We start from the raw sequence: 19,175 nt of genomic DNA, 5'->3' as shown, positions 1-19,175 counted from the left end.
ATGATTTATTATTGCACGTCCACCAATGAACAGAAGTGACCATATTTGGACTGTGAATTTCATACTGGCCTTTGTTCCCAATGTCACTTTTTAAAATGTCATGTCATTTTTCATGACTTGGTGACACCGTCATGTCACCTTTCAGTCAATCACATGCCCACCTGTCTGAGATGGACCAGAAAGTCATCAGGTCTTCAAAAGGCAGGGGCGCGCCCCCTAGTGGTAGAAAGAATTGCTGTCACATAAGAAGAGAAATAGGAATAAGGAGAAAAACAAATAAACAGAAGAACCCAGGTTGAATAGTCAGTGTGGTAAATTGATAAATGATGCTGGTGGTTACGCCTGATGCATAGGAGGCTGCTGCATCAGATCGGTGGTTCGATCTCCGCTCGTCCATATTGATGGACAACTTGGGCCAAATTGCAACATGTAGTGTTAAAAAACTTTGAGTGGTATGTGTAGTGATGGAACCAGTGGATTCATACATTTGAGCCCCAATGAAATGCCTTCGTAACAGTAGAGCCCCCCCCCCCCCCCCCCCCCACCACCTTCACGAACGCATGAGCCCCCTCTGCTTACAGACGGTCTATGGGGCTCACAGTGGAATTTCGTAAAGGCTGACTTTATTTAGTGTCTATCCTATTTCCCACACCACCTACGAAAAACAATTATAGTTCTCTAATGTATGTGACAGTATTGGTGATGTGATTGTAGATTGATTTATGTAAATACACGTTTATAATAGCCTTTAGATTTTATCGGCCATTGTTTAGTAGTTGTGGTATACATTTCTTTAGGCATCAGCAACAATATAACATATTATTATTATATTTATTATTGTTTAGGGTTAAGTGTTAACCTCTCGAGTAATCTGAACCTAATTTAAAGCACCGCAGCTCCACATGTGTCAAAGTCCCAGCCTGTTGGGGAGGCAAATTATAATACACTGCAAGAAATATCGCTAAATATAATTCAGCAGTTCATTTTAGTGGATCATAAGTCTAGGATCATATAAGATGGTCAGATACAGAATGGCACGGAAATTTGCTCTCATCATCTTATTCCATAAATGATGACAAATGAAGCGTCGTTTTGTTCTTACAGGTGGAGATTCCTCCTTTGTTCCAAATCTGATTCTGGTTTCAGGAAATACAATATGAGGAGAAACAGAATTTGGAGAAAGGTGGAATTTCTTCACTGCTCTGACATCATCAGCTTGTCTCTTTCAAACTCACCCTGAGGACACGTGGTTAGCGTGGACACGTTGTACAGCGAGGCGGGGCTTGTGAAGTGAAAGTAAAAGTAAAAGAAAGAAGCTGTGAAAAGTGCTGACTCCTGACGGGGCTTCCGTTCAAGGTCTTATCCTGTCTTCAGTTTAGAAGCTTCATCTTCATCTTCATCTTCATCCCGTCTCCACAGTGAAGATGCTGCACAGCGTGACGTCCTGTGAGCCGCAGACTGGAGGCTTCTGCTTTGAAAACAGCCGCAGGTAAAGAAACGCTGCGCCGTGTGACTGCTGAAAGGAGGCGGAAATAGGCTGCTGGTACGAGAATATAACGACAACTGGAGACACGCTGAAATAGTCGGAACTTTGGGAAACACCCTTTTATGGTTGACATGTAAATAATACAGTGTCTGCTGAAAGCTGTGTGTTGACAACGGGCTGCATGTCTGACTGTGCTGTTGCAGCTTTCTGGAGAATCGCTCAGAACAAGTCGACACTGAACACTGAGCTTCCTCTGGTCCTCAGCAACACACCTCACACGACATGTCGAGTCACACACTCAAGTCACACTAAAGGGGCCCAAACAGCTTTAGATGTACTATGATGTTTAGATATGACCAATATGGATTATGTTACTATTCTGACTCAATGTTCTCTGGAATAACTTGCCAGCCCTGACAAGACTACACTGTGAACAACACGTGTTGAAGTTCTGTTTGGCTAAATAAAGAGCTAACAGCAAATATGCGGAGGTTCCATTCAGTTCCATTATGGTGCGTTCAAGCTCCAAAAAGTGCAATGAGTATTAGGTGAGGGTATATTACAACGTCATCATGATGTCTTCAAATGTAACCTTGTAAAATGTAGTTTCTGGTGATAAACTTGAATAAATCCAGTAGTTTGAAGGAGAGGTTTTCACAGCAATATTAAAGAGAATTATGAGCCGTTTAACTTCCTAATTTAGTGTTATAATACATCATCAAAACTACAAATGACGAGATGTATTTTCTTTTTAATCAAAGCTAGGATCTCAAGACAAATACAATCACTTATTTCCTCATCTTTAAATTGTCTGTTTTTATGCAGATAACCACAATAGATGACAGTAACAACGTTAAAAGATGACGTTTAGAATTTGACATTACTTTTGTCCAATTGTGTAAATCTCAGTGTGTTTGACTTATTAATTAATAGGCCTATATGGGGTTAGTAGAACACCTGAGCCTTCAGCCTCTGTATGGAGCTGAAGACGCTTCATGTCAAGCCCTGCTGTGTACTTCTACTTCAAAACAAAAGCTTGTCGTACCACATTTACCAGACAGAGAAATAAGAGAACATAGAACAATTCAAATATCATGCATTATTATTCATGAAACGATCCAGAATAGTATTAGCATTCAAAGGTCCAGCTTGATCAGACGTTAAGTAAATGAAGTACATTGTTCTGATAATTCCTCTTTTTCACTCTTCACTTGAAGTGAACATTTCAATGCAGAACCTTTACTGTGCGGTATTAATAGTTTTACTGTGATATATAATAGTTTCACTTCAGAGTTAAAGTTAGTATCAAGTCTAACAATCACAGCTGCTCACAGGCTCTCTGGTGAAACACTCAGCAGAGGGAACAGGAGTTTGGTTGTGAAGTAGATTTGATGAGTAGTGCTCCAGATATGTGAGGACACTCAGAGAGAGACAGACAGACAGACAGACACAGATTCCTGGCGTTCTAGTTAGATGTCCCCATAAATGATCGAGTTTGAATTTATAACGAGCAGTAGTGTTTTTCAATTGAAGCACATGGAAAATAAACTGTAGGTATGTGGATGTGAACAGCAGTGATTCAGATTTATTGGTTGTAGAATGTCAAAGTACATCACTCAGTCACTGAAATGTGACATGGCTTTCTTGTCCCATTCAGCCCTGTCTGTCCTTGTGGTGTTGGGTTGGTGTAATATTCCTTTGTACAGACGCTGTTTGTGGCAGGATACGAGGAGACAACCGGGTTTGGAGTGAACCAACACTAACACAGTGTCTCATGTTCATTCATCATTGCCAGGAATGCAGTGTTGGAGTCCAGTTTGTCAGAGTTTGGCTACAAAGCTCCCAGTGCCAGAAAGACAGGGACCACTATTGCTGGGATTGTTTACAAGGTGAGGATCTGCCCTCTGTGTTTTCAGTAAGAGACACAGAAAGACAGATGTTTTTGGAAATATGCTGTGTTATTTTCTACATTACTTTAAATGACTGGCTGTGCATAACAAGGTAAGGTAGCTGCTCTTCATTCCTGCTTGTATTTGCTGTCCTCGTGTGTCAGGATGGAGTGATCCTGGGAGCAGACACCAGGGCTACAGACGACATGGTGGTGGCCGACAAGAACTGCATGAAGATTCACTACATTGCTCCAAAGATCTAGTGAGTGAAACCGGTTCCACCCTCTCATGTGTCCAGTGTAACTCCTTCTTATTACTCATGATTTCTTCTTCGTCACCTTTAGTTTGGTTTAGAAGTTTTACTTTTGAAATGCAAGCCTTATATGGTCTGTTGTTGTTGTGTCATCCGACCTCGTGAGGAGCCTCAAGCCTTCATGTGTGAGCCTGCTGGCTGTATGAGCCAGTGAGGTTTTTTAGATAAGCCCCCACCTGCACATGTGTCTTAAATCTATTTCCTTTTCCTCCGTCTGACCTTTGCTTTTATCAAAAATACTCAAATAAAACATGAAAAACGCATGAAGGTTAATGCTGAAAAGTGAAGGCGCTTCTTCTTTTGCTGTTGTTAACTCTCACCTCCCAGCTCACTTTAACCACTTCAACTGAACTACTCGAGGACAGGCTGAGGCAGCTGTAGCTCAGGTCCTACAACAGCTTGTCCAATACTTGTCTCCAGCTCCTCCTGTGCTCGTGTTCAAGGGTCCCTGAGAAAGACACTGAACCACAAAAGACTCCCAACAAGTGTACTGTAATCATGTCACATGCATGATGCATATAAAGGATGAAGAAAGTGTTTTAGAGGATGTGATCTGATTTGACTGCACATTGAGGTATGGTACTAACTGATCACCCACAGAGTTGGTCAGAAAGCGCTTTATGCCACGAAGACGTGTTCATGAAAGTGTATGTTGTGTAGCTGCTGTGGTGCTGGCGTGGCTGCAGACGCAGATATTACCACACAGATCATGGCGTCCAACGTGGAACTGCACATGCTCAACACTGGGCGACCCCCACTTGTCACCATGGTAACTCGACAGCTGAAACAGATGCTGTTCAGGTGAGTGTAACTGAGATGGAAGGAAGTGATTAATCTGTAACTTCAGTTTCAGTCTACTTGTGTCTTTTCTCTGTTGCTTTCATTAACATCCACACACGTCCAGTTCGGCCTGTTCCTAACTAGACGTGTGGATCAGCATGTTGCAGCGATGTCTGTTTGGCTTTGCAGGTACCAGGGTCACATCGGTTCGTCTCTGATCGTTGGAGGAGTCGACGTGACTGGTGCTCACCTGTACAGTGTTTACCCACACGGCTCCTACGACAAACTGCCTTTCGTCACCATGGGTACGTGCTGAAAGTACTCTGTACAGGCTGAATACAGTTCACTCAGGACCACCCTCTACGCCAGATGAAACAGAAACCCCGAAAAGCAGAATTAAACATTTGATTGTGGTTTCAGGCTCTGGAGCTGCAGCTGCTGTCTCTGTATTTGAGGACAGATTCAAACCAAACATGGAGGTGAGGCTGACCGCCTTATTTCTTGGCAGATGTAATTGAATGTGGTGTGTTGTAATTAAAAGGGTTCGTACTGACATGTTGTGCACGGGATACATATAGATGAGGTGTGACACAATCCTGAATTTGGATCTACTGCAGCCGGGTCCAGTTTCAATGGATGTTTTTTTGGGGGGAGTTTGTCCTTTTCTAATGTAAGGGTCCAAGGACAGAGGATGTCTTCTGCTTCTATTGTAAAGCCCTCTGGGGCTAATTTGTGATTTTGGGTTATATAAATATAATTGAATTGAATTCTATAGGTTTTCCAGTAGAACTAAATGTGTAACGGCTCAGTTACCTGGTTTGGACCCCAGAAGCCAGACTCACCAGCTATAGTTCCGTTTTACTCGTGGTCAGAAACAGGCAAAGGTCAATACCACACAATGGAGGGCAGAAAACAGTTGGGAGCACGCCAGACGATCTGGCAGAAAGGGAATGGACCGATTTATTTACGGCAGGGCTGACGGGGAAGTGGGTCAGGTGAAGGGAAGTGGCGGGAACTCAGGGGCTACTGCAGGGCAGGGAGGAGAGGACGATCTGACATGACTGGAGAGGGAAGAGACGAGAGACAATATAACAGAACGGTGTCAGCAGTACCACTGAGATTACGTCCTCACTGAGTCGCCTGGTGCTAGTACCGTTAGCTGTTAGCTGTTGGCAGCCAGTGGGCAGCACAGCCCTGCTATGATAAATATCAGAGGTTCCATTCAGTTACATTGTCGTGCGTCCAAATGAGTAGAAGATTATAACGTTATCATGATGTGTTCAAATGTGATCCTGTAAACCACAGGTGTCAAACTCAAGGCCCGCGGGCCGAATCCGGCCCACCACGTCATTTTGTGTGGCCCGCGAATCCGCCAGCAAAACAAAAACAAAAAAAAGAAAAAAAAAATTTTTTTGGAAAAATAATTAAGTTAGACTTGGAAATAAAAGTATCCCCATGGTCGAAATTATGAGATAGAAAGTTGAAATGATGAGATAGCATGTTGTCTGTGTACCGACATTAAAACTATCACAACAGGTGGACAGGAGAGGCAACGGCCCGTAAAGAGGTTTTCCAAAGATTGAAAAAGATCGACAAATAATCCCAAAATGTCCACGAAGAGAAAAATTGATGCAGAGGGAAGAAAATGTAATGAAAGATGGGAAAGCGAATACATGTTTGTGCTTCAAGGAGAACAACGGGTCTGTCTTCTGTGTTATGAGGCGTGTCGGTGATGAAGGATACAATTCACGTCGGCATTTTGACACCAAACACGGAGCTAAATTTAGCCTCCAAGAAAAACATCAAACTGTCCAAGAATTAAAAGGCAGACTGCAATCACAGCAGAATATATTTACACAGCTACAGCCCAGTGCATGCTGAAGGTATGTGAGCAGAGCTCCGACCAGATACAGACTTTTACAAATGTCAGTTTGTGAAGAAACACCATCGCAGACCGAGTTGATGAACTAGCAGCAATCTAACAACACAGCAGCTAAGAGACGAGCAGTACTTGTGTTTGTAATGAACTGCTGATGAAAGCACAGACAACACGGATACATCATCTATCATGTTCATCAGACCTGACTCTCAGTGAGCAGCTCTTGGATGTAGCTGCATGCACAGGACGACGACAGGGAGGAACATTAGTGATGCAGAGAGGTGAACAAACAGCTTTGAACAAAGTTAATGTCAGAACTTGTGTTTGATATTTGTCTTTGTTATTTTCTTTAATAGTTTGATCTTTGATAGAGTCATGTGGGTTTATTAACCCTCAATTAAAATGATTTATGTTATAATGTTATAATTTATTTAACTGCATGTACAATATGTTTACACTTGAATCAACAATAATCAAATGCAGAGAGAGTTATTTAACAATATGTTAGGAGAAGTTAGTTATACAGTCTTACAGTTACAACCGGCCCTTTGAGGGCGACCGTGATGCTGATGTGGCCCAGAGTGGAGATGAGTTTGACACCCCTGCTGTAAACTGTAGTTTCTGGTGAGCAACCTGAATAAATATAGTTGTTGAAGGACATGTTTTCACAGCAATATAAAATAGATATTAGAGATGAATTATGAGTTATGACCTGTTTGACTTGCTTATAATCATTAGATGTGAACACTTATAATGAAATAGTTTTCTTTATCAAAGCTAATATTTAAAGAAAGATAAAAATCATTTATTTCTTGATCATTTCAATTGTGTGTGTTTTATGCAAATAACCACTGTACTTACGACTTAACAAAGTAAAAGAATTTATATATACATCTGATCGGGGGAAGGAAAACTGGTATGGGAACAACTCTAAGCAATGCGTGGATGACTGTGGCTAAGTGGTTAGCAGGGCCGTCCTTCAATCAGAGGATCGGCGGTTCGATCCCTCAGCAGACACGTTGCTCCTGTAGTTGTGCCTACGGTGTAGAAATGTGATAGAATCCTGAATTGAAAGTCGCTTTGGATAAAAGCGTCTGCTAAATGACTGTAATGTAATGCTACACAGAGTCAGTTTGTTGTGTATCACCGTATCACGATCATTGTATCAATGCATAGTTGGCTTGGTAATGCACAGAAGACGTGAGTTGATGGAAGGTGAGAGCTCTTGTTGTAGGGTTAGTGCATGAAATGAATCTGCCCAAAAGAATCACGTGTGTGTGTGTGTGTGTGTGTGTGTGTGTGTGTGTGTGTGTGTGTGTGTGTGTGTGTGTGTGTGTGTGTGTGTGTGTGTGTGTGTGTGTGTTGGCCCGACCTCCATTACGACCACCAGAGAATGGATCTAGCTGTTATTCAAGGTTCAGCACCAATCCTGTCCTCCTATGTCTAATAACTGTTTGAACCTTGTTTTTCTCGTTCTCGCTCCCTTTCAGCTGGAAAAGGCGAAGCAGCTGGTACGGGACGCCATCGCTGCAGGGATTTTCTGTGACCTGGGTTCAGGCAGCAACGTGGACTTGTGTGTTATCACCGAGGCTGGAGTGGAGTACCTGCGAAGCTACGACAAGCCCACGATGAAGGGCAAGAGGTGAGTCATAAGTACCTTTGATCATGTGTTTTCTCCCTTATATAGTGATATTAATGTTTTTCTGCAGCTATATATGGAGACAGGACAGTAACTGTCAATTTTGGCATTGAAAATAAAAGACAAGTTCTATACTGATGATATGAGAATCACGCTCCACTGACCTCCGCTCGAAACCAAAACAGTGACGGGGAGTTGAAACTGAAAACCACCGTCAGCGTAAAACGTAAACTGAAAAAAGAAAAGTCTGAAGAAGAAATTTGGGGTTCAGACATTAGAATGCAAAATATATCACAATAGAAAAAAAAGACTTGTTATGGATAACACCTCAGGCTTTGCTGTATTTGCGTCTCTGAAACAAATGAATGTAAATCTGAGAAGCACCCGTTGACACCCAGCAAATGTCCAGAAAGCGTGTCCTGCATGTGGAGAGCTGAATGGGAGGAAGTGAGCACATCACTGTGTGGGATGGAACAGTGCTTTTAAAGTCTCCTTCTGTGGTCACTGGTTCGGTCTCTATTAACTCTATTTTGCTGATCGAATCTCAGCCAAACACTGTGAGTAACTTTCAGTGATGCTGGTGTGGAAATAGTCTGCAGGATACTGATCAGTGACTCTCCTTCATTCATTTATTGATTGGTGCGGTTGAAATGAAATTGTCTCAGCTGTTTTATTGAACTAATTCAATTCCCAGTGTAACTATACGTCAACACGCACAGAACGTGTTGTAGGACTCATGACTTGATCATCACATGTCTGCACCACCGCTTGACCTCACAGTAAACCTCCTTGTCTCTTTTTCAGAGAGGGACAGTACAGGTATGAGCCCGGCACCACGGCCGTCCTGACCAAAACGGTGACCCCACTCTCTCTGGATGTGGTCAACGAATCTGTTCACATCATGGACATTGAATGAAACACATTAAGAGGCTTCTTTTCAATATGTAGTAATCCATCGATGTCGAAATATAAAGGAAGACAGCTTCTTGTGTATCTCTAAAGCATCACTGACATAAAGAAACAGTAACGTAATAAAAATGTATGTTTGTTCAATGATCGGTGCTTGCAAGTTATTTTGGTGACCATATGAAGGGCAGGAGGACTTAAACCCATGGGCTAAGATTCACACAGCAGCATGTAGTCAAATATGCTGCACTGTTCATTCAATGTATGAGAGAAATTATTTTTTTTAAGTCTCTCGTGGAAACTCATTCAGTGCAATAGGAGCTCAAAAACTATCAAATGCATGATGTGTGAATGATTTGTCTCACTGAAAAATGGCTGGACCTGATACATTTGAATTATTATAATAGTTGAACAAGCCTATTCTTAAATGTGTTCTACATAGGGATGGGCGGATACTTGGATACTATGTATTCAAATCATAACCCACAGCAGCACACAGTCACACACTTCCAGAGGATGGCAGAAAGGCAACGTAGCAGATAAAGATAAAGCGAGATGCTCTATAAGTCACCTCTTCAAACATTTAAAAACAGCACACCCTGAAGGTTACAGGCAGGCTCCATTTAGTCTCAAGTATTTCTGTTTACACCTAGTGGCACAAACACTCTTATTTAATTACACTCATATTTGCTTTTGTAATAAATGTGTTATTAATGGCTGGTATGTTTTGCATGTAAATGGCCCCTTTTTCTTTCTTTTAAAAAAAAATTACCATTTAAAAAAAAAGTCACGTATCACGTTAAAATTGTAAGAAAAAATATCGGTACCCTGAACAGGACAGGTCTCCAGACTATCACAGTGCTGACACATAGAGACAGACAACCAATCACTACAGGCCATTTAGAGGCGTCACTCAACCTGAGCTGCATGTCTTTGGACTGTGAGAGGAAGCTTTTCCTTTTCTGATGTAGTGGTCAGAGGACAGAGGATGTCGTATGTTGTACAGACGATAAAGACCTCTGAGGCATTTTTGTGATTTTTGGCCTTTACAAATAAAATGTAATTTAATTGACTTTGATAGATTCATATGCAGAAGAATTAATGACAGACTATCTGTATTTACAGCAGACACAGTTGCTCCAATATTTGGACTACAGTGGATGGAAGAGGTCAGGCCTGAGAGAGTTTTCATTTGTCCAGACTCTGCTGTAGCCATTGACTTCAAAATAAACAATAAGAGGTGATTTATTGATTTGTTGATGTAAAATATAAACGATAATGTTGAGGATACAGTTGGAATGGACTGTGTTTGGTTCCTGTTCATATTTGTGTGGAGGGTAATGAGAAAGATTTGTTCTTCTTAACTGCACCTCAGTCAACATCATCGTCATCAAATCCAGCGTTCAAACTGTTCAAAATACATTACAATATACAAAATAGGCATGCATTCGCATCACGCACAAACTATGGATGTAAATATTCCTTCACAAAGTAGGACGTAACCATACTTCCTATCTAGTGTGAATACAAACAAATCAATAGTCATGACAATAAGTCAAGAATAAATAAGATGTAAAAAAATAGATATCAAATGATGACGTAAATTATTATTATGGCAGCTAAACTTTCAAACGAAAGTGCAGAAGAGAGGAAGTGCTGTTTTTAACGATTAAGATTTAGAAATACTGGAGTGCAGATAAATGCAATGTAATGTTTGTATCATTATGAGATGTAGTAAGTATAATTCAGAGAGGAACGTCTTCATTCTCCATATTCTAAGGACAATATTAAAAGATATGTATTTGTTTTTACTTTTATATAACCTGAAGCATATATACAGTATATAGCCCTGATGTTAAACACCTCGTTACAGTGAGGGGCGGTATGCACCTATACGTTGGTTTGCGATTCGCCATTAAATCAGAGAAGAAGAAGAAGAAGAAGAAGCAGCAGCAGCAGCAGCAGAAATAGAAGTAGAAGAAGAAGAAGAAGACTCGGAAGCTGATTGGTTTAGCCGTTGAAGCTTCGTTTGAATTTACGTTGGATGTTGTTGTGACTGCTCGGCACAATTAATTAAGTTCGGTTTCCATTATTTTATAAAATATTTAGTTCGGGAATATTCTTCAAGTCCACGGTACGTTTTTAATAACTGTATTGGGTTAGGAGAGTTTAAAAAAAGAGTGCGTTAATAACACGTGTTAGTTGTAAACTCGCATTTAAAAGTTAGCCTGTCGTTAAAGCGATTTAGGAGCTAACGCTAGCTAATTTAACGTGGTAGCGTAAGTGTAAGCATACTGCTGTTATCTTGTGAAATATACAGTAACGTTGTGCTTGACTCGAACTCGCTCTGTTTATGACCTTAACGTTCTCGTGACTCTGTCTCATAGACTTCCCAAACATTAAAGGGAAACATTGTTGAACCAATGCTCTGCAGCTTGCATCTTCAAATGTTTATATTACAAATGAGGCTTCACGTGAAGACATCTTACTGTTGTTTTCAGTGTTAATTAACATTAACGTTACGTAACGTTAGTCTATGGAAGTTGTCTGATATCAGACGGACATCAACTCGGTGGAGTGGGCTGGTTCATCGGCCCGTATGCTACTTATGTTTTTACTTCACTAACGTACATTCAGAGAGACATTTTCCACTTTGTTTATGTACGTGACCGCTTTAGTAACAAGTTCGTTTTTTAGACCATTCCTGACTTGAAAACTAGACAGTTAGAAATTGAAAAAACCCATATAATTACGATTAGATTAACCATAAAATCAATTAAAGTACATAATACATGTAATTGCAATCAGTTACTGAGAAAACGTGTGATTACATTACAGTTACTAATCAAAACGTTGGTGATTACAAATCTATTATATGTCGAATAACATTCAGTCAGTCTTAATGAAGTTCTACTGAAGAACTTGTAATAAAAGGTTTACACTGCTGGTTTAAGTTGATGTTTTTAGGACTTTTTTGCTTTTTTAAGTTTAAAACATTTGTTTGAAAAGTAATCAAATGTAATAAGTGACTACTTTGTTGAAGTAAGTGAAATAGTTACATTACTTATCACATTTGTAACAGGGTAGCTTGTAATCTGTTACACATTACATCTCAAAAGTAACCTTCGCTCACTGCTTATAGAACTGCAGGTGGAGGACCTTTACTTGTAGTGGAGCATTTCCACAGCGTTGTATCTATGTGCGATTGGGTTGGTGTAAATTTAGTAAGTTGTTAATGTAATGTGTGACACTCAGCGCTCACAGCTAGCATCCATTCACATCATTTTTTGAATCCCACATGGAGTCAGAGCACATCACAATGAATCTAACTGTCTCATTCAAGAAATAAGAACACCCAACATCTGGTTCAGAAAATCACACGAGAAATAACATGAAGCTAACAGAGCCACTATGATATACTCCTAGTAGCTACTTTCAAATTAATTTGACTCTGCCATGATGTCTTAAAAAATAGCTGTCATTTGCCAACAATTTTAATGTGATCTTTGTAATTTAATGTCAATGCGTTTCAATGTTTAAGATGATCATACAGACACTAAACTCTGCCCTTTGTCTTCATCTGCTGGTTGAAAAACCCACCACTGTCAAGCTTTTATTTTGAAAGCAGACATAAGGGTCCAACAGGATGACCCTTCACTTCCAAGTCAAATCAAACGGGTGACATGCTGACTGTAGTCTACTACGCCGTGCGTTCACACTGCATAGTATGTGGATGTAGCGAGAAAGGACTGGCTGTGTCTACATGAACTTTACTGCACATACTCAACTGGCCCATAATGCATTGCCTTTGGGTGCCTTGAGTGTGCTGGTAAAATCATACTTATTTGTTTATTAAGTATGCGTTTGGAACACAGCTCATTGACTGATGATGGATATATGCGCAAGAGGGTCAAAGTTCAAGGCGCAATGGTATGAGGAAGTAGTATGTCCCATGCATACAGCATACTTTGTAAGGGCAGCTGCAGTGCGTACTAAAGCATATACAGTATCAGCCGTTTGTGCTCAGGAGATTCAGTCTGTTAAAAATATGTGTTAATCATTACAAGTATGAGAAACTTGAGATTCTGTACACAAATCAGATTCTGCTCTTACAAAACAGCTGATTTGTACTGAGTAGTGCGCAGTGCTTCCTCAAATCCTTTGTGGTGGATTTACTTCTATGATAACCTGTCGGTGATGTTGTAGGTGAGGGTTGGTGTTATTTCTCACTACATACGTCTCCAACTCATTCATTTCTCAGAACTGGGAGGTGTGACTTATTTATTCAACAGGGACCATACAGATAAACATTGATAGTAATACAACATATGTAATGTATATATTGTGCGCTTCCTTGGTCTTGCTCCTTGTGCTATGGCTGATATGACATGTACATCCTCTATGGAGAGAGCAATAACTCAAGTACAACTCCAACATGATGAGAAAATCTAGTATGTTGTTTTTAAAGTATAACCAGTAAATGAGAAGAGTTAATAGAGTACAACGTATCCATCTCCTGAAGAGAGGACATGAAGGTTTGTTTTGTGATTGATGAAGCATGTGATGTTCTCATTCTTTCACAGTTAGACCTTGGCTGTAGTATTTTTCATCTTTGTTGGAAGCGATGCCTCACAATTCATCTGCGAGCCGCCGGAAGGGGAAAACCCCTCAACATCGGCCCCCGCTGGAGGCCCCAGGAACCTCCGCTTCGACAGCCCGGTCCTCAAGACTCAGTGGAGTTACAAGTGAGAGGGATTGACGTAGCGGGAGGGGACCTTAGAACAAATCAGTATGTTTCATAACTTCCTGCTAACAACCAGTAAAAGTTCAAAACAGGGCAGGTCATTGAGCTAAACTAGTATTTACAAACTTGTCCATATTCCAGAAGCTAAAAGTCTTTTACGTAAAATATAAAAAACATAACGGGTTTCACCTGCAAAGGTGACGTCGATTCATTAATTCTCTGCCAGCCACTGCTTTAGAGGAACGCCTACCTGTCTGCCATCACAACAACACTCTGTGTCTGTTTTCCAGACCAGCCCAGTGTGTCTCCCAGGAAGAGACGGTTTCGACCAGGGACCAGGGCCTTAATGGAGATCCGCAAGTACCAGAAGAGCACGGAGCTTCTGCTCAGGAAGGGACCCTTCTCTCGTCTGGTGAGTAAACCTTGAGGAGAGTCTGATAGCTGGACCAGGCTTAGTGCAGTTTATGATCAGAAACACTAAACCACTATCATGGACAGTCAAATCCAAGAATTTATGTCATTTCATGCAATCATAACGCATTCCCCAGTCTACTATACAGAGGTTTGTGTTAAAGTTTCATTTTTTCTTTTCAAGTTTTGTCTTGCTTTTAATTGTGTAGTTTGCTGTTGATTTCCAATACATATCTTGAAAATCAACACATTTTTCAAAACAAATTCAGTTTCCCCTACCGCTATATTAGTGGGGCGCCCTGTTATTGACCTTATTTACAGACAACATGTCATTTCTGTCTCCACATGGTTGTGCGTTTATAATTCTCCTCTGCTGTCTGTATCACGCTCAGACACGTGCACGCACACACAGGTGAGCACACTCCCACCAGTGGACACAGAGCGCACGACGGAAAATATGTTGCGTCAAACACCTTAAAGGTGGTGAAGAGGCAACACTCGCTCTCCTGCTCCGGGTCCGAATACAGAAAAGAGCCCAATAAGTGCTTTGATCACGAAAAAAGGACAAACTAAACCACAAAGTAACACAGATTTGATTCAAAGCTCCCAGAGCAGGAATAGCACAGGGTTTATATGTGTCTTTTTTACGCATTCATATGGTTTTGGAATGCATGCAAAGCCTGAAAAGGTATCATTTTCTGCTGCTACTACTTTTCCACTGACCTGTGTGACTGCAGCCATGGTTGATTAACTCCTGATTCATGTCTCAGGTTCGTGAGGTGTGCCAGAGTTTCTCTGGTGAGGCTTACCGGTGGCAGGTCCACGCTCTTATGGCCCTGCAGGAGGTAAGCAGATGCTAACATGCTGTAGTGTTTACTTCTGGTCAGCATACTCGAAACACCTCGGACACAATTCAGATGGAGGATTTCTCTCATGGATAAAAGTAGAACATGGTTGCCTGTGTATAACATATTGTGTCATTTGTCTCTGGTTTAAATGAGATCATTAGATATTCATAATCATGTCAGAGGAATACTTCACTCTTAAAAATACCATTTTACCATGTTACCTTGAATTCCTGTCATGCCTCCACGGTGAACCTGAACACGGCGTAAATCCTTGATGAAGTGAAGTAAATGGGGGCAGCGTTTAATAACAGCAAAACCGTATGAAAACATCTATTTACAAACTCTCACAAAACTGGTGCAGTATAATCCAGTCAGTTATCACATGCATTCATCACTAAACCTTCCTATGTAAAGCACTGACTCGCAACGTGCAAGGACAAGCAGCAGTGCTTTAAATACAGCTGGACGAATGAGAGCTGAACTCCACACGACTACAGTCTGTGATAGATATCTTTTCAGTATCAGCATCTGTGTGAGCCCCCTCACTATTAACATTATACATAAACGGTCCAAACTAAACAGAAATCCTTCTGCAGTGCATTCCAATAGTGCTGAAGGTTTCACATGGCACCTCTAGGACAGGCTACTGACAGCCTAAGACATGTCACACTGCAGTTGGTTCGGTACTTTTCCTTACTCGTAGCATCACTGCAGCTCCCGACAACAACCATCACTGTTGAATTGCAGCATTCATGCACGTTTTTCAAGCCAGCATTGTTGAAACAGAGCGGCTTATATTGTTGGCGAGAGCAGCAAGCTGGCGGACGGCTGAGGGCCATCTCTGCTCCGCACACAAGGTGCATGTGTACAGATTGTAAAGCCCTCTGAGGCACATTTGTGATTTATACAAAATAAATTGAATTGAATTGTAAGCTCCGCCCTCTGTGAATTCCAGTCAATTATAGCATTTTCAAGAAAGACTCACTGAGCTGAAATGAAACCACATTGTGTTCTGTCACGACATCGATGCAGAATCGTTCTCGTCTGCATCGTGATGAATATTCATAAAAATAGACTCATGTGACCAGCGTGATGAATACAGTAACTCCTACTTTTAAGTCCTAGATAATGAACCCTATTTATGTTTGGAGTAGAAGCTAACAGCCTTGTTCTAAACCCACTGAGTCAGGCAAGCAACCAGCCAAAGCCCATTTCTTTGATGTAACATCACAAATATCCGGTTTAATTTCTCCTCGTCCTCCCAGGCTGCAGAGGCGTTTCTCGTCATGTTGTTCTCAGATGCCAATCTGTGTGCCATCCACGCCAAGCGGGTCACCGTGTTCCCCCGGGACATTCAGCTGGCCAGGAGGATCCGTGGAGTGGACAACATGTGAAAACAACGAGTCTTTCCACTTGACTTTGTTCTGATTCTATGATGCTGTGTTGCATCTGTTCAATAGAAGTGTTTCAAACCTTTTCTCATTTTGTGCTACATTTTTTGAATTTGGGTTTGTGATTTCTTGGAAAAGAAACGTTGGCAGATCATCACAGGTTTTATGTGCCTCAAGTCACCTTTTAAGAGTTTGACTGTTAATATGAGAATGATTCTTGTCCAGCAGTATTTGAATACATTTTTGAATAACTTTACTTTTTATAATAGATCTGCTGTCTTAGTGTGATCTTTGTGTACTTGTTGTTCTCCATTCAAGTAAGTAGATTGAGTCAATAAACTGCATGCTTGTGTTCTGTTACCTACCTGATGTTTTTAGTTTTCTACACATTCATCTCATTGTACCTCTTTGTATGATGTCACCATCACGTTTTACACATTTGTGCCTTCCACTGAGAATTAGAATGTCCTTTAGTAGAAGTGTTTTCTGCCTCAGCACAAATCTGAAGACATTTGTAAAAGAGTTGTTCTTCTCAGTGTGTTTGTGTGAAAGAGAGAGGGGTTCAGCAGCAGTTCTGTTCTGAGGTCTAACAGAAGCAAACAGACATATTTCCTGAAAGTTCATTGAAATGCATCGAAAGGAATGAAGAATGGCTCTTCAAGCGAATGTTTTCACCTGTGGCATGACTTCTGATTCTGTGCAACCTTCATTTCTATGGAGCAGCCCCATGTGCCCAAGGACTGAATGATAAGGAGCTGGCTGTATCTCAGGAACTTCAAGTGTTTGACATCTATCAACTCACAACAAGTTGGATATGAAATGTTAGCACACGTTTGGTGTAAAACAATATTTCATGTGGAAGACATGACATACTCATGAGGCCTGGGCTGAGCGCCTCTGTGGGGTCGTTGCTGGGAGCCATCCGGTCCGTGTAGAACCAACGAGAGCTGTGCCGTACACGCTGCATTAAGTCAAACACGTTTCCACGTGGTGTTGGCCTCCGCCACATGTCCCTTGTCACCAATCCTGTTTGCGATTTTCATGGACAGGATTCAAAAAAAGAATATTATGCAGCCAGGTTCACAAGGTTCATGCCAAGTTAGCGTGGGGGTTTTGCTTATTATTTTGGCCTTCGAGACCCTGACGTCCACGCTTCCATTTTAGTTGGTTTGTTTCTGTTCCTCTGTACTCTGTCAATAAATGTCACTGATTGTTACTTCAGTGTTCCAGCTGCCTTATCTCTTCATTTTGTTTCACCTTTTGCCAGGTCTATCACCCGTTATGTTACTTCCTGTGTACCCTACGCACACTAGATAGGCCGTAACATACATGTCTCACACATTCATACACTGATTGCAGCGTAAAGGTTTTCCGGGGATGTCCAACTGGTAAGAGTCCACAGGGAAGACCCAGAACACACTGGAGGGATTATAAATCTCATCTACCCTGGTAAGCCTTGGGGTTCCCCAGGAAGAGCTGCAAAGCATCGCTGGGACGTGTGGAATACCCTCCCTGCTGCCAAGGGCAGAGGTTTGGTTTGAAAATTGGTGGGACATACATAAAACATTTTTTATGCATTGATTTATTTTGGAAAAGTCTTTATACACATAAAGGAAAACAGTCAACCCAGGCAGCAGGTGACAATTCAAAATAGAACAGAATAGAATGCAGCCAGGCTCGCAGGCATTCAGTATTTCTTTCAAATATTTAGGAAAACTTTTCTCATTTAATGTTATCTGACAAGTTAGCATGCTAACATTAGCTAGGTTGTGCCTTTAACCTCTTTAAATGTGCATGCAGCACCTGTTCACCTCAATGATCAATAAATAAATAATAATGTATTAATACTAAAATTGAATAGCTCATATTTGTTTGAGCTGGATTTATGTTCATGTTCAGAGCTTTCACTACATTCAAAACATCCCGTATATTTCTCTATGTTCTCTAAGATGTAATATTTTGAGAATAAAGTTGCAATTTAATGAGAATAGTCATATTTAAAGAAAACAATCTACCTGTCCAGAAAACCCTTCTGATAAGCCATAAATATCCCTATTGTTTGTCCAAATGTCCACACAAATGTTAACTTCACCACCTCTGATAAATAGCAGCATAAGTGTCCACTAAATCCACTTGATCATAGACATGCAAACCAGCAGTTCAAACCCCCGAGTGCAGATGAGAGGGTGTGAACTGTCTATGTAGCCTTTCATCTCCAAAATGATGGAGAACGTTGTTGCCAAAGAGATTACTGCTGTTTTAACTTTGAACAACATTTTAGATACTTTTCAATCTGGTTCCTGTCAGAAGTGTTCCACTAAAGCGGCTCTTCTCAGTCTCCAATGACATGGTGTTTTCAAATGTGGGAGAATGGTGTTAGTGCTGCAGGATCTTAAATAATGTGGATCACAAAATCCTGACTCAGGGAGGAGGTGGGTGGTGTCCAGGAGCCCCTTGGGCTGGTTCTCCTCCCATCTTTTTCTGTTTCACTTAGTCCCTACATGTCTGAAACTGATGCTCTTTCCTGTGGTGTTCCCAGGGTTCTGTCTTGGGTCCTATATTATTTGCTTTGTATTTGCTTCCCCTTACGTCTTATTATTAGCAAATGTAAAAGTATCTCATATCACTGTTACGCTGATGATATCCAGCTGGATGTCTCTTTTAAGCCCGATGAGACTGACAGATTGACTTTTTTTGCATAACTGTCTGACTGCCATTAGGCTTACAATTAACAACTTTTTGCAGTTAAATACAAATAAGACTGAGGTCCTTATCATAGCTTCAGACAGCATAGCTTCCAAGGTTGCTCAGTGTATTGGGTCCCTCTGCTCTGTTCTACAGGCAAACCTCAGAAATGTAGGTGTTATATTTGATCAGTCTATGTACTTT

The 19,175-nt window shown here is 41.1% G+C and overlaps 2 protein-coding genes across 3 annotated transcripts; both read left to right on the top strand.

Moving 5' to 3' along the window:
- Positions 1 to 1,309: 1,309 nt before the first annotated feature.
- On the top strand, positions 1,310 to 9,042 carry psmb10 (proteasome 20S subunit beta 10). The gene is made up of 8 exons (XM_079290031.1): positions 1,310 to 1,489; positions 3,282 to 3,375; positions 3,540 to 3,637; positions 4,349 to 4,489; positions 4,658 to 4,773; positions 4,889 to 4,947; positions 7,838 to 7,989; positions 8,791 to 9,042. Exons 1-8 carry the CDS (start codon positions 1,425 to 1,427, stop codon positions 8,900 to 8,902), a joined length of 837 nt encoding a protein of 278 aa, XP_079146157.1. The 5' UTR covers positions 1,310 to 1,424; the 3' UTR covers positions 8,903 to 9,042.
- A 1,873-nt stretch (positions 9,043 to 10,915) lies between these two features.
- On the top strand, positions 10,916 to 17,431 carry cenpa (histone H3-like centromeric protein A). 2 transcript variants are annotated; one of them, XM_079289539.1, is made up of 5 exons: positions 10,916 to 11,026; positions 13,476 to 13,637; positions 13,927 to 14,048; positions 14,818 to 14,892; positions 16,161 to 17,431. In XM_079289539.1, exons 2-5 carry the CDS (start codon positions 13,517 to 13,519, stop codon positions 16,287 to 16,289), a joined length of 447 nt encoding a protein of 148 aa, XP_079145665.1. In that variant the 5' UTR covers positions 10,916 to 11,026; positions 13,476 to 13,516; the 3' UTR covers positions 16,290 to 17,431. The 2 variants fall into 2 exon arrangements, with proteins under 2 accessions (XP_079145665.1, XP_079145666.1); XM_079289540.1 differs by having other exon boundaries at positions 10,932 to 11,026; positions 13,480 to 13,637.
- The last annotated feature ends 1,744 nt before the right edge of the window (positions 17,432 to 19,175 follow it).

Source organism: Melanostigma gelatinosum, assembly GCF_949748355.1.
Source record: "Melanostigma gelatinosum genome assembly, chromosome: 18".
Classification (NCBI taxonomy): Eukaryota; Metazoa; Chordata; class Actinopteri; order Perciformes; family Zoarcidae; genus Melanostigma; species Melanostigma gelatinosum.
This window is presented reverse-complemented; position numbering and strand designations above follow the sequence as displayed.